Raw genomic sequence first — 15,756 nt, 5'->3', positions numbered from 1 at the left:
ATAGGATAGTTTTCTCTGATAGAACAATGCTCCCCTCAAACGTACCCAAGTTAATTGACTTTCATCCCTTTGAAAACCCAGTGTGCTATCAGTTGTTTATTATAAAGAATTTAAAATATGTAACATTTTTATTCCCCTTATTTTCTCTGTCTTACTCATAACTTCTTGCCCTCTGTTTCCTCAACTATAAGTTGAAGTAATTCCAGGAATGTACTGAAGGTCTGGGATCAGGAAACACCAGCAGATACTGGATATACAGTAGCTAAAACCAAGACTGGTTTTAGTCTTGTTATTCCAGAGTTTACCGTTGGAATCCCAAAAGCTTTCAGACAGGTAGAGTTTAGCTGGAGGTAAGAAGAAGGAGTTGTAAGAGCAAGGAGAGAAAATGGGAAGATGGACTCCACCCAGTAGGGCCTTCCGATGCCTTCCAGAAGCCACATCAGCACCACTCGTGGGTTTCTCTACACCCCAGAGGGCCGTGAGGCTTCATAAGACAACACCCTCCTTCCAGAACCCTGTCTGATTTACACACAAAAAGGAAATTCATCAGATACCATTTCACTTGGTCCCTCTGAGATTTTCTTCATAAGACACTCTGAATCGTTCCTTTAAATCTCCTTATGTCTAGATCTTGAATGGAGCAGGCTTAACTAACATTTAGTTACTTCTTGATCATGTAACAATTGAACATTTGTGTTACTAAATGACCAGTTAGCGAGCTTGGTTTTGACGCATATCGTTGTCTACCTCAATTATGAAGTCCTTCTCTCAAATATTGGACCCCAGATGTGTACAGACCATATGTTTACCTCCCGAGATGACCAAGGATAGTACAGCATCAATATGCGATGCCATTTCTTCAGCTTTTCATGTGCCTGGAGAAAGAGTTCTTTAAAACCTGTGCATTTGGGTGTCCGTGAGCACTTGTAAGTTCTAACGGTCTAGTCAAGGCAGGAGGCGGGGGGTGGAGGTCCCTGTGGGTCTGGATCCATGCACACAGCAAAGAGGAACAATAATTTATTCTTGCTCAAGGAAGGAAGTTGAAAGAAAGGGAGGGGGAAGGTAGGGAGGAAGGAAGGAAGGAAGAAAGGAAGGAAAGAAAAAGAGTGGGAGGAAGGAAGATTTAAACCAGTGTTCCTGGCTCAGCTAGAAAAACATTTTCTAAACTGTGCTTTGCAGAACACTGGTCCCGTCAGCATCCCCCAGAACTAGGACTCACTGACCAATATTTTAGGATACATCCCCTTAGGTCTATTTTCTGTAAAGGACTAGGTAGTAAATATTGGAGGCTTGAATGGCCATCTAGTCTCTGTCACAACTACTCCAGTCCGCCAGTGTCGCATGAAAGCAGCCATGGACAGCATGTAATTAAACAGGCATGGATGTTTTCCAGGAAAACAAAAACAGGTCCTATTTGGCACACAGGCCGTAGCTTGCCAACTCATGGTGTAGGTCTTTACTGACTACCGTAGCCACATCTGACCAAGGTCATTGTATTCTCAACACAATACACCTTTTTTTTTTAAAGATTTTATTTATTTATGAGTGAGTGAGAGAAAGAGCGCGTGCACAGCCAGGCAGAGTGGCAGGCAGAGGGAGAAGCAGGCTCCCCACTGAGCAAGGAACCCGATGCCGGACTTGATCCCACGACCCTGGGATCATGACCTGAGCTAAAGGCAGGGTCTTAACCAACAAAGCCACCCAGGCGTCCCTGCAGTACTCCTTTTGCTATATTCTAACCATCTCCTTTAGGAAGCTGCCGGAGACCGATGCTATCCAATGGAACTTACAGAACTTTCTCTAATAGTAACAGTTTTCAATAGCTGTTCTGTCCACTATGGCAGCCAGTAGCTACACCGAACCCTTGAAATGTGGCTAGTGAGACTGAGGAACTGACTTTTTCAGTTTAATTTTATTTAAATTTAAATAATTGTATATGGTTTTCCATTTCTTCTTCTTTCCATTCTTTTTTCCTTCTGCTTAAGACCTAACTGCATTAAGGCATACAGTAAGGTATGTTCATCTTGGGTCGTTGAGTGTCTTTCTCCCATGGTGACCCACGAAGGGATGAACTAAATCTCATCTAAACACCAAAAGATTCACCAACCTAAACAACTAACCAACTACTGTGGTCTGATGTCACACAGATAAATATGGTGTCGTGAATTTAGTTCTACAAAGCTCCTGGGGCTGGGAACAGGGCATGAGACATATACTAAAGAAGCCACAGTGTTTAGAAGAGCTGGGGCTTGGGCAGGTCCATAGGGAGCATCCGCTGATGAGCTCAGTCTTTTAAGCCTTTTGGGATATGGGACTTTCTTTGCAGACACAACCAGACCTCCAAAGAAAGATGAAGAAAATGGAAAGAATTACTACTTTGTATCTCATGACCAAATGATGCAAGACATCTCGAATAACGAGTACCTGGAATATGGCAGCCACGAGGATGCGATGTATGGGACAAAACTGGAGACCATCCGGAAGATCCATGAGCAGGGGCTGATCGCCATCCTGGACGTGGAGCCACAGGTAAGGCACAGCCCCTCGCAGCCCCTGTCAACCTGCCCGCAGGTTCGGCCTAGGTTCTGAAATCAGAACGGCCCTCGGAAGGCCATGGGCCACCTGCTAACCTAATAAACTGTGGGACAGTGTCAGCAGCGCGGGCACAACAGGCTCACGGGTTCGAAGGCGCATGTGCCGTGTGGTTAAGCAGCAACAGGAAGCTCCCAGGGGATTGGTTGACACTCGGAAGCTCCGTGGGAATACCCGACACTGATGTGACCTCAGGGCGAGACTGGCCCTCGGTTATCCTAACAGCCACCTGTCCCCTCTCAGCCTTTCCCGTTTCTTTGGATGCCCAACCCCGGCCAAAAACTGGGAGGGGTGTGGAGAGCTTCGGGCGTTCTGAGCCAGACACAGGAATGACTGGATGATCTGTAGGGAAATCCTAAGATCGAAGCAGTGGGAATTATTCAACTCAAAAAAAAGGAGAAGCCACATCTCAAACATGTAAGAAAGGCAAACATGTTTAAAAAAAAAAAAAAAAAAAAGGCCTTGCCTCAAAAATGCTGACAGGCTGGGGCGCCTGGCGGGCTCAGTCAGCAGAGCCTCCAGCTCTTGATCTCAGGGTCGTGAGTTCAAGCTCCACACCAGGCATAGAGAAGACTTTAGAAAAATAGCTTGTCGGCTCTTTTTTTTTTTTTTTTTTTTAATCTCTGAGGACAAACTGAGCAGAAGGGGGACTTAAAGCCCAGGAGGAAAGATGTTGTAGACACCAGGTGAGTTACAAGAGAGGCTCATGGATGCCACTGTGACTCCTAGGTCCTGCCATTTCTAAGACTGGTTCATGTCCCACACCCCTATCCCTCAGATAGAATCACCTGCCCAGACCTGCTCCCCTCAAGCAGGCCCCATTTCGCCAGGCCACTGAGGAAATGTGTGGTGACTCTGCTGCCTATCCGAGGGCTACCAGACAAGAAAATCTCAGTCTCGATGTGATGTGTCTTTTCATTTTTGAAAATATAATAGAGAAAAAAAAAGAAAGTAAACATAGGCTAGAAATTGAAAATCAAAGTCCCAAAAAGTCTCCCGTAACTGCTGTGATTGGCCTGTGGGTTAGCTCTGATGTTCCTGGAAGGCAGCACAGAGAGGGGAGGGTCCTGGATTTCCTGGAAGTACACCAGTTCTTCCCTTGGAATTAACTGGGAAGGGAATAGAACCGGGTTCCTGGACACCAGGCACCAGGCAGGGGACGAGCAGTCTTCAGCCACCGCTGTGGGCAGGAAACATGGAAAGATCTTCACATCTGGATGGATGAAGGCCAAGGGCCCACGTGCCATGCAGAGAAGGGGAGCGTGGTTTCAGGGGTTGCAGCATGATAGGTTAGAACTTAAGACAGTCGAAGAATTGGGTGGCAGGGAAGGCTGGAGGCACTGAGCAGACAGAAGACCATTTCACGCCTGGGGTGTCCTCCTCAACGTCACCTGGGGTGCCGTTCAGCATCGACGCTGTGCGGACTTACTGTGTGGCCCTTGGGGAGTCAGGACAGAAGCAAGGGGAGGAACCGTGTGCTGGGAACTGGTCCCTGCCTAGCTGCCTGGAGGCTGGCTGTGGGTGGATGAGAAAACCTTCTGTCTCCACGGACCCTGTAGCCTCCTGACTAATGAGCACAGGAAGATGGGGCAGGGGTTAGGAAGGGAGGCCCAAAATAATATTGACAAAAAGGGTTTCTAAAGAAAGATTCCCCATAAGCTCAGGTGAGCTAGAGATGCACTTTGTTTGCTCCTTGCTGAAGTCTTCAATCACAAAAGGGCTGACAAAGAAATTGCCAATTACCTCCGTCAAAAATGAGCATAGGTGGGCTGACGAGCTTGCTCAGAGGGGAGTGTGATGTTCACAGTTGAAGCACTGTGATGTGACACGTGACAGGACATGCCTGGCTCCCTTAGCCCGGAAGGAGCTCCTGGGTCACTGAGATTCAGAAACCTAATCCCAGTGCATGTGAAGCTTGCACGAAAGCTTTATCATGCCGTCAGTCTCTCCCGAGCCTGTACATTCAGAGGCTCCCTTCAGCCACCAAGCACAGTGCCCTCCAGGCGAACATTTTCTGCCGATCATTCGTGCCGCTTTCACGTTTCCATTTCAGCATCAAGACCATTTAGGCAAGGTGCCGTGGAGGGCACGAGGGAGAAGACCAAACAGGACCCAGCCCTTGCCCTCAAGCTCACCGTCCAGTGCCAGGCGCTTGCATGTGTGGCGGGTACCTGGGGGGACGGGAGAGGTGCTAAACCTGGCTCGGAGCTCACGAAGGACTAAGACAAAAGAACACCAGTGCCATGTGCCAAGGGCTCCCTTAGCCAAGCCAAAAGGGAGAATATGGACAGAGGGTCCAGGCAGAGGGGGTAGTAAGAAAAAGGCTGGGAAACCAGAGAGAGCATGGCCCTTTCTGGAACTGGAAGTAGTTCAGCGAGGCCAGTCCATGGAGGGGAAGGGGCAGAGAGAGGTGGAGGAGGTGAGCATGGCCCAGCACAGGGGACAGGGTGCTGGCTTTTGATGCTGAGGAGTGGACATTTTAGCCCCAGGCCAAGAGGGAGCCGTGGAAGGCTTTGGAGCAGAGCAGCGAGACGGTGGGACTTGCCTCAAAAGAGCTGTCATTGTAGCAGCAGTCTCTAGTACAGAGGCAGAGAGACCCGGCTGACGGCTGCCACAGTAAACCAGGCAGAAGAGGGAAAAATAGGAATATGGCAGAGCAAACGATGCAGATAACAGAATAGACACGTTACATGCCATCCCCCCCCACCACCACCTCTGGTGCAGACGAGTCAAGGACACATCGGTGCCTTGTGAAGTGTGTGCCTGCAGATACTAGGGTTTTGTTCTGTGGAGGGGAGGCCACAACCACGGGGAGGCTCAGGTCCTGGGCTTGGGGGCGGGGGTTGAAATCCCACATCAGAATGCGGTTCGCGGGCGTGGCGCACCAGCTTGGTGGTGTGTCCCTGCGAACCAGAGGCTCTCGCCATTCTGGGGGATTATGCCTGGGAAGGGAACTGAACTGGCCTCAGAGCTCCTGTAGTGGCTCCAGCCTCCAGCCCCCAATCAGGTCTCCTGGCCCCCAGGGGCCTCTCGGCAGGGGAACTCAGCAGGCATCAGGAGCAGGAACACAGCCTTGCAGTGACCTCGGCCGGGATGTGCTGGCCCCATTAGCAGTTAGAAGGTGAAGCTGTGCTGAAGGGGGCTGGAGATCAGGGGCAGAGCCCACCTGCTGAGCCAAGGCCACCCCAAAGCACATTTCCTCACGATTCCCGAGGTAGGCTACCATTCACAGCCAGGTTTAAATGAACATTAACTAGTGTAGTCGGTGTGGACTTTTCTGAAGAAAAGGAAGTCGGATCGATTCAGGAGATTCATAAAAAATGTCCAGTTTGTCACCTGTTACTCGCCAGTGGCTATTGTCTGTCCTTCCGAAGGAAAGGAGTAGGGGGAGTTCCGGAGACAGCAGGTCAGTGTGCACCCGCCTCGCCAAAAGTGTGAGTCCCAGGCTCGCTGAGCTGTGCGATTTCGTGCAGACACGTGTGACAGCCGCGCCCTCAGCTCTTGGCTCTGAGTGTCCCATGTGTTTCATCCGCAGGCGCTGAAGGTCCTGAGAACCGCCGAGTTCGCGCCTTTCGTTGTTTTCATCGCCGCGCCCACCATCACTCCAGGGCTAAATGAGGTAAGGCTCACTGCGTGGAGGCAGCCCAGCGCAAGGACCTGCGGGCCCGCCGGAGGGGTGGAGGCCGGCTGGGCCCACTCACCCCCTGCGGGCGCTGGGCAAGAGGGCCTGGCTCTAGGCCCAAGAGCACTCCGCGGGGACAGAGCTCTAAAGAAGCCAGGACCTTGGCCTGAGGGAGCTTCTGGGGTGGGACCCACTCAGGTCCCCGGAGATGACCCCACCTGGAAATGAGCCCTGTCCGCTCTGGGGCCAGCTCAGTGGCCCAGAGAGGGGGGTGGGGGGGTGTCGCTCCAGAGCCGGCATCACCTTCCAGCACTGGGCCGACCCCGAGGGCCTCCGTGGCCACGCGGATGCTGTGGGTGATTGGGTGTGTCTGGAAGCTCTGAAGGCTCCCGCACGGGGTCACCCGGTGCTCGGCGGGGCCCACACGCCAGCAGAGGGCTCTTGGCTCTGCTTGGTGAGGACCCGTCTAAACCGCCTCCAGCTAGTGACCGTACAGTCAAGGCTGGGAAACTGTGCCTCGTGTGTCTGGAAGAGTCCATCTTTACATGGCCGGGTTACTCATCTTTTCAGTCGTTCCTTTGGGTCCTTTCATTTGCAAAAGGTGTATTCCTTTGGGAGCTCTGCTGTGGGGGTCTCCGGTAGTACCCCAGCATGCCCAAAGCCCCGCCAGGTGCTGAGCGCTTTTCCTTCGGGTGCCATGTATTTTTCTTGAATTATCATCTTTGCTTTTTGTTTGTTTGTTTTTGCCTCTTTTCCTGCCCTTTTACTAATTTTCCATAGCTGCCAAAATGGTGCAGAAAATTGCCCGTAAGTACCAGCTAGGAGGTGACGAAATGCAGCCTCGTTTTCTTTCCTAGATTTAGAATGTAGACCCTTACTTCCCATAAATCCTGCCTTTTGCTGTTAGACTAGAGGCGTTTTGTTTTCACTGAGTTGAACCCTGCTCGTGCGTGAGGCAAGCCCGCAGACCAGCTGTTGCCGAGGAGGAAACCCACAAATAGAGCTTCATCTTATGGGGTCCTTAAGAGGAAAGCTTTTTCTTGCATAAAGAGAGCTCCATTTAAAAACAGATGCCGGCAGCTGTACATTTTCTTGAACGTGTTCGTCAGCCCGGCTCTCAGAGCAAATCGTAAACTCCACTAGTGGTTTCTGAAGCCCAGACCGTGTTTCCGTGGAGTCCTCCAGACCGGAGAGTGCCGTGCTGAGAACCGCTATCTTCTCGGCTGAGCAGGAAGCACTCCTGGCCTCGGGCAAAGGAGTGTTTCCCAAAATGGGGCTTTTGCAGTGTTTGTCGCAAAGTGAAGCAGCTTTTTAGGCGCCGGTGGAAAGTGTGTTGATAGGACCTTAGCAGGTGGTGATTAACTGAACTCTTATCTACACGGAGCCATTAATAGCCAAGCACACCTGCCCTGCTTTGAAATCCCAGTAGACGGCGACAAAACCTGGAGGACTCTCCTCTCAGAGTGTCCTGATAGAGCAGACAGTGTCCCCGGCCTCCCTGCCCAGTGGGATCGAATGACCTCATTTTCCATCCCCCTCTGGAGAGTCGCACCCACAGACCGGGGATCTTCAGGAAGGGTTTCTCACAAATAATGGATGGGCCTCGGTGAAGAGGAAGGGTCCTAAGTCAGCTGCGGGCACCATGGCTCCCAAGTTCCCGAAGGCACCGCATCCTTTAGTTTTCTGGGAGCGCATCAGTGTCACCACGGGCCTCTGTTTCCTCGTGGTGTAGCTTTCCGTCTTGATGGCTTTAACGCTCCGCAAACCGTGTCGTGGCCAGTGTTAGCCAAGTGCTTGTTCTTTTAAGGAACATCTAGTCATTTAGTAAGCACTTACTGTGTACTCGCCACAATGCCAAGTGCTGGGCACAGCGATGACAGGGCCCACACGACAAGTTGCCACTCTAGTTGGGGGAGAGATGCTAAGCAGACAAGAAGGTATGAATCGTATGTATCTCCGTCTGTGTAAGACTCAGCCCAGCACCTTACCTGCCTGGTGCGGGGGGAGAAGGGGGACGCTTTGACTTCAAGCCCCCTGGCTTCAGATTGGAAGTTGTCCCTTGCGAGTTTGGCATAACAGTATCCAGCCCGTGAACACTTGGAGGCAAACTTTCTGGTGGCCCGTGAGGGCTCCCAGTCTTGAAAGATCTGCCAACCTGAGGCTAAATTGAGACTCATGTGACAAATGAGGGACCCCACAGGGCCACCTCCGGCGGGCTCACCCTGAGGAGGGTGCTCCAAATCCGCAGCAAGCTGCAGAAGCAGAGGAAAGGCCTTTCCTGCAGCAGAGCCCCCCCAGAACTCGGTAGCAGCTTTTTCCATAGTTTTCCTCAGAGGTTCGGGTCCTTTTGCCCTGCGCCCCGTGTCCGGCCATCTCCAGTGTAGACCACCACGAGGGGGTTCCTCAGATGCTGGTTGCCGTGGTAGCTGAGAAATGGCCTCATTTCATCCATTATTTGTAACATCCCAAAAGCTCTTGCCTCGGGCATCCGCTGCTGTTGGGGGGGGGGGGGCATTAGACGTAATTGAATTCCTGGAACACATTGGACCTCAAAGCATAAAAGGGGAAAATACAACTTAATTTGTCAGCCAGAGGCAGTGGCTTCTTGGGGCAAACCAGCGGGGTCCGAGGGTGGGGGCAGGGTGTCATGTGTGCCCAAGAGGGCCAAGTCTCTCTGGTCCTGGGCGGGTGGGGGGGGGGGAGCGGGGCACAGGGATGGCATGGAGCTCATGTTGCAGGGGGAGCCTGCGGGCTGCAGGCCAGTCCTCCGTAACCCTGCCTGCCCGGGGCCGCTGTGGCCTTGGTCACGAAGCGGACTTGGCCTCGTGCCCAGATGCGGCACATCAGGGTGTGGCCTTGACTGTGTCTGCCCCTGGGAAGTGCAGAAATGCAGAAAGAGAAAGAATCCAGCTGACTTCTGTCTCCTCTTTGCTCCTCCCTTCCCCACCCCACCCTCCATCCCCTCACCCTTCAGGATGAGTCTCTCCAGCGTCTGCAGAAGGAGTCCGATATCCTACAGAGAACATACGCGCACTACTTCGATCTCACAATTATCAACAATGAAATTGATGAGACAATCAGACATCTGGAGGAAGCCGTCGAGCTCGTGTGCACAGCCCCGCAATGGGTCCCGGTCTCCTGGGTCTATTAGGCCTCTCCCCAGATATCTGACGCCTGCCCGGGAGCCACCTCATCCGTGGAAAAGCCTCTTTGTTATCGGCCTTGTGTCAGCAGGTCATGGTCCCTAGAGACTACCTAGTTGTAGTGTGACCTCCATTTATAATTATTGTCATGTCCAAATAGATAGGAGGAGAAAACAATTACACACTAATTTAAAGAGACAGTATCTTTTTTAATCAGTTCTCCTAAACTTTAATAAAATGTATCTTTAAATGTATGTATTATTCAATCCTTTGGAATGTTATATTTTTGGAAATCATAGCTTTTTATTTCCAAGACCCCTAAAAACTGCACAAAATAGATGCTGCTTTCTATAATCTATTTTAATAATAAACAATGATTCTGTTACCTTGACTGGGGGTGGAACACTACATTCTTTTTAGAGTCTGATTTTATGGATTGGAATCTTTCTTTCCTTTATTTATTTGAAATAATCAGTCTAGTGATTACAAAACAGTCATAAATTTTTAAAGGCCTTTTTTCTTTTTTTTTTTTTAGACTAGTATTTTTTTTTAAGTCCTTTATGTAACATCCAGATAATGTGATACTGTCTCTTTGAAGCACCCTGTAAACCTTTTAGAGATTTGAAGTTGGGTCTTGACTCTTAATGCATGTGGACAGTCGCGAGCGTTTATGCTGTCGGTGTGTCTGTGTTGGACAAAACAATCTGTAATCTACAGCAAAGTACATTCCGTTCACGGGGCACACCCAGGGGAATAAGAATAAAATGCTATTATGACTAAGTTGTAAACCTATGCACATCCCTTGCATTTCGGGCAACTTTATAAAGAAAACTGATTTTTATTATTAATAATCATGTAGTGAAATGTGTTTGTAATTTTGTCTCAATTTAATTTGTTGTAAGGTGGGAGGGGAAGTTGCTGGTTTCACCATTTCAGATCTGTGTTGTCGGAGAGTATTAACGTTTTAATTAAGCAAAGAAATGAGGATTTTTAATATGTATGTAATTGTTTTAAAGCACCCATTTTAAGAGAATATACTGTGCAATGAAGAAACCAGTTTAGGCATTTGCTATAAACTGAATTATTCCAAAAGAAGATAACAGCCCTGTAAATTCCTTTAAAATGATAACTAACAGGACAGTTTGACCAATTTTTTTTTAAATATACTTCCTTTTATGTGTTCAATAATTCAACGCCTTTGGGTCCTTCATTTCATTATAGATTTGTTCAGGTTTACAAGTCTATCTTTTAGATTGGATAATCCGCTAGATGCTTACTGAACCATGGAAGGCCCGGAGTGACGCTCAGTTGGCAGGACAGCACCACAGTCCACCAGAGCACAGCTCGGACGGCGTCTGGCTCCCAGAGCGCAGGGCGCCCGAGGGCCGCCATGTGCAGGAGGCCAGCTGTGGTCGCTCCTTCCTCTTGCTATCTCCCTTGGCACAGGAGAATCATCTATCCTTGTTGCTTTAAAGACATTAACCATCTCATCACCCTTCCACGAGGTCCCATTCTTCCAACCCAGGACATGCAGGCGGGGGTTTTCTGACTCTTGGCCAGAGGTCAGTGGAAGATCCTTTTTAGAGCAGCAGCGTGCGAAGTGGTTCTGGTAACCTGGGATCCTGGAGGAAACACCCTCCGGGTCGCTTCTTGTCGGGTAGATGGCCTCATCGCTTTGTGCCTCGGCAGGGTGCGCGGGGCGGGTTCTGAGCTGCATGGCTCCTCTTGAAGGACCACACACAGAAGACAGCTGGAGACGCCCTTCCAGGCATCCCCCTCCCCAGCCACCGACCCTTATTAAACGGTGATTCTCTCTCTCTCTCTCTCTCTCTCTCTCTGATGTTGTCCTTTGTCAGTGACCAGATGAGTTTGCAACTTACCAGGCGTTGAGCGAACAGCCCCTGTTGAGGCCCCACAGCAGGGAGACCAAACCACCAACCCAGAGACACCCTGGATGGAGAAGGGAAACCCCAAGAGTTGCTTGGAGCTGTGTTAGGAGTGGTTTAAATCTAACCAACGCCAAGGCCAGGCAGTCATTCCCGCGATGGTACTGACCACAATCTGGGCTCTTCTCGCTGTGAAAGCGCCCGCTCTACCTCTCTTCCAATGAAGCACAAAGAAAACTACAGCTAACACGTGGGGAACACCAACTCCCTCCCTCTGCTAGAAATGGCCACACCCCTCTCAGGCCCTTGAAGGCCGCATCTCCAGAGATGCCAATGATGCCTCTCTTAAGCCCCGTTGACAGAGGTGGATCAAGCAGAAGAAGAGCAAAGCGAAGCCAGTTCCAATGTCTATGAGCCCAGGATTGAGAAGCACTTAGCACTTGTCCCCTCTTCTCTATCAGAGGCACACAGGCAGGCACGGCTCTCGCCTCCGTGTGGACTGCCGGACCCCTGCATCCAGAGCTCATTCTGGCAGAACTTCTCAAAGAGGTCATCTGCTCCATTCCACTCACATAGGCCCCCCTCAAAAATAATGTCTTTATGACCTGCCAGAAAATACTTACATTCACAGTAATTTTTGTACAAAGCTGTCCTCCACTAAGCAATCAGAGAAAATTACCAAAAAGCTTTGCTGCTTCCATGCCATCAGCAAAATCATCCCCGTCACCCCCCCCCCGCCATTTTAAAGACCAGAGCAAATGATGACTATTAAATCTTATCACTGGTCAGCTGAACCATATTCCAGCCCCACGCCCCATAGCCAGAAAGGGGGTGCCTTTAATATGCAGAATCTTTTGTTAAGAAGTGTCTTGATTCTTTTTAATAAGATGGTAGTCACTCTGCATGTGCAGCAGGTTCAATTTTAACACTAAAAAGGAACATGTCACTCAGTTCAGTTCAGCTGGAAGTTTTCCCAGCGTCAAGATGATACAGTAGCTTCTGAAAATGCAATTAAATGTATCTCCTGTCGGCTGAGATGGTTTAACATACTGGTGCAGAGAAGAAATAGGTGACCGAATTCTTGCCATTTGCATTCAGAGCCCATCCTCGGCACGCGGGCTCTGCAGCTCCTCCTCCCCGCGCGGCCAGGGCCATCTCACACCGCCACGCCCCCATGAGCTACTGGAAACCTCTGATCCTGTTACTGCAGAGGACAGTCTTTGTTGCTTTTCAAATCACTCGTAGTTACCGGTTCAGTAAGGCTTCAACTTCACTCCTTGAGAAAGTTTAGTCTGCTGGGCCATCGGGGGAAACAGGACAGCAGAGATGGCCTGCGTGGACACGGCCCCTTAGGGACAGGCAGCCCCAAAGCAAACTCTATTGTCTCCCACCAATGTGATGTCCTTTTCTTCATTTCAAGTCAGTCTCTTGGGGCAAAGAGAACATGCTGCTAATGCTAGCAAGACGGTTTTCTCGTTAATGAGTTCTTAATTATAATGCCTCCCACGCAGCCCCCCTGGGAAAGGGAAGGCATCTCGCCATCGGCATCCCAAGACAAGCCACTTAGGGTCCCCATCCCTCCTCCTCCTTGCTTCCTATCATCAAATGCACTTGTATGTGTGTTAGGGGTGGGGGAGGAGTCTGTTTTTCCAGAACTGAACACAGCTTCCTAATTCCATCCTCTTCACAAGGGCTTAAGATACTGAGGCTGATTACGGCCTGTCACAGACTGAAGGTCCCTGAGCGCCTTTCTCTGGTTCTGCACCTCTAATTAACCCTCCTCTTTGAAAGGCATTCTGCTTCCTGATGCAGCTTGCAGAAGGGCTACAAGCTTTCTTCATGAGTCATTTCAGTCGGACGAACTCTTCCTCTTGCTTACCCCTTTAGAAGTAAGGTTTTCCTCTCCATTTGATGTCTCCGCTTAAGGGACTATGCCCCGCAGGCTTACTGCTCCATCAGCCTGGCCCATGCCCACTTATCGGTTTGCCTTAAACCTGGAGCTCTCAGAAGTCTCGGGTCTTCCGGCTTCGTGAATGAAGCCCGGCTGCGGCCCGCATCCAGGAAGAGGAAGGAAGGGAGACCGAGGGTATGTTCACTGGTCCCCATCCCTGACATCTGCTCCTTTCTCTGCCACTCTTAGGCCACAGAAGGTGGGCAGACCGGCCCACAGGGAGAGGAGCGGGAGGGGCATACCATCTCTAGGACACGCAGTGCCGCGTCTTAGCCCTTCGGAGGCAGAGAAAATCCCCCCCCCCCACCTCTCACCTGACCCTCCATCAACTCTTGAACCTGTGCAAATGGACGGAGCAAAAGAAAATGGAAAGAGATATTTGTCACCACGTAGGAAGGAGACCTCATTTCTGGCCCCAAGCACAACTCCAGACCGATGTCTGCTTAGAGACCCGGTATCAGGTCCCTTCTCTCTGGCCTGCAGCCAAGGGAAGGTGCACGCACTCCCCACAGGAGAAGCCTGAGCCTGACCAGCTTGGGAACACAGAGGACCTGCAGTCTCTTAGGAGTTCTGCTTGGGAGCAGAAAGGGGGGCTCCTCCACAATGAGCGGCCCCACCTCTGGTTTTCATTTTGACCAGACCAAGAACTGGGGGAACGGACTTCCAGTCTCAGCTGTGTCCTGGAATGACGCCCGGGGCGAGGGGGGCGGGGGGAGCCAGCGGCCAGACCCACGCGGAGGCCACGCCACCCTCACATGCCGGGGCTGTGGCATCGTGTTTAATGGCAATGCAGGTGTGTCGCCCTTCAAACTCAGTTCTGGGGTTGTTTTGCCTAAAGTTTTGCCAACGTGTTCTTTTTTCTGTATGTATAATTGCCTTTTTATAAAAGGTTTTGAAGTATTGTCTCAGTGATAAAAAGAGAGCGATGTTAACAGTTGTTGTATATTTCACCATTTCCGATTGTAAGTATTTGCAGGGTACAGCAAAGCCTTAGCGCACAAGAGCCTTCGTGCAGGAGGGGTCCTTCGACACCCAGGAGGTGAGGGGATCGGACAGGTTCGGATTCTTTGTAAATGTCCCGCTTTTCTTTCTGTGTGTATCTATTTACATGCCTTAGCACACGCCCTCCCGCCCGGATCCCTCTGCCCTGTCGCGGGAACCAGAGCACTGGTGCACGGCCAGTTACAGGAGACGGACGGAACCCTCATCAGTTATCTCTTGTGTGACGGGGGAGGAAGAAAAACTCCATAGTATTCTTTGTAGAATATACATACTTGTAGGATGCTGTGTAATGGGAAACCATAGACTTGGGCTTTTGTCATTTCAAAGTTGGAGAAATGTATGAATAAAATGTATAAAACATGAAAAGGCACTTGTCTCCTCAGACTGCAGGCCACACAGCTGGGGCAGGGGGTGGGGGAACAGACCACAGGAGGGTTAGAGGGACAAGGAGTTCCTCTCCAGGGTTCAGCCTCGAGGACCTTCCCACAGGTGCATGGGGGGGGGTCTTGGGGGCGGGGGACAGAGATCAACCTTGTCCCCACTCTCGGGGGAGCATGTCCCTGGCAGTCACCATCTTCAACACAGCTGGCACAGACTATGTCCTGAGAGCAGTTCAAGTTGAGTTGGTTGAACTTGGAAGCGGATTTAAAATAGTGTTGGGTTAAAAAAAAGAGAGAGAGAAAGAGAGAAATCCAAGTGTGACAACTCCCAGAAATAGAAGTCTAAATTAATCAGGGCAGTGTGGGCGCCCAGCATGGAAAGCAAGTGTCTTGTTTGATGTCTGCGTAGAGAGCCCCAGGAGGAAGCCTCCTGCCCCGGTTGGGGGAGGTGGTTTGCTTTGGTCTCTGGCTGGAGTCTGGAACACGGCCCCTCGCGGGCCTCAGTGACCTACTCTCCACCCTCCCTTTCCTGGGCTCTCCCCCAGCAGAGGACCCTGGTAGCATCAGAGAGCCACCCTCGCGTGTGTCTGAACATGCACACCTCCAGAAATAGCCTGGGCTGTGTTCATGTGGCTCGTATCAAAGGAACGTTAACTAGGACCAACTGTTTGCTTTTCTCGAGAAAACCTCCCCCTTCCAAAAAACTGTATAGAAGAGTTGAGATCACATTCAGACACAAGAGGTTGAGCTCTTGGCCTTTCAATTCAGGGAAATCACCAGTCACCTTTCTTCAGATGGCTCGGCTCAACACACAGAGGACCAAGAGCCAAACACTAGCACTAAGCTGATTTTCTGTGCTTCGTGGCATGGAAAACACATCGAACAGGTCAATATTTAGCTGGCAGAAATGAACAGAAACACATACTTCCGCATTTTCTCTGGTTTACTGTAATAAGATAAGCTGAATAACAGCGGGTATCCTCTGGCGAACGACTGCAGTAGGGAGTTGAGGGGGGCTGCAAAAACCAGGCAACCAGACTAATGCTGGGTACTAGACCGTGACCTCGAGTTCAAGGTCGCTGAAGACAGCGACCTTGAATAGCCTGAGGGTAGCAAGCCCCCTAAAGGTCAAATGTAGTAGTGCACATTAGCAACCCAGCCAAAGGTGAGGGGTGCTCCT

At 50.6% G+C, this 15,756-nt stretch overlaps 1 protein-coding gene across 13 annotated transcripts in view; it reads left to right on the top strand.

Annotated features, from left to right (window-relative positions):
• The window catches only part of CASK (calcium/calmodulin dependent serine protein kinase), a 362,863-nt gene extending 348,301 nt beyond the window's left edge, over positions 1-14,562 (top strand). For all 13 annotated transcript variants that reach the window (XM_013057510.2, XM_004754920.2, XM_045089473.1 and 10 more), the window contains 3 exons: positions 2,327-2,529; positions 6,128-6,211; positions 9,189-14,562. In XM_013057510.2, the coding sequence (XP_012912964.1) occupies positions 2,327-2,529; positions 6,128-6,211; positions 9,189-9,365 (464 nt within the window). In that variant the 3' untranslated portion in view covers positions 9,366-14,562. The remainder of the gene's footprint in view (positions 1-2,326; positions 2,530-6,127; positions 6,212-9,188) is intronic.
• Positions 14,563-15,756: the final 1,194 nt, after the last annotated feature.

Source organism: Mustela putorius, unplaced genomic scaffold (genome assembly GCF_011764305.1).
Source record: "Mustela putorius furo isolate JIRA1106 unplaced genomic scaffold, ASM1176430v1.1 tig00003836_pilon_pilon_pilon, whole genome shotgun sequence".
In the NCBI taxonomy this organism is placed as follows: domain Eukaryota; kingdom Metazoa; phylum Chordata; class Mammalia; order Carnivora; family Mustelidae; genus Mustela; species Mustela putorius.
This window is presented reverse-complemented; position numbering and strand designations above follow the sequence as displayed.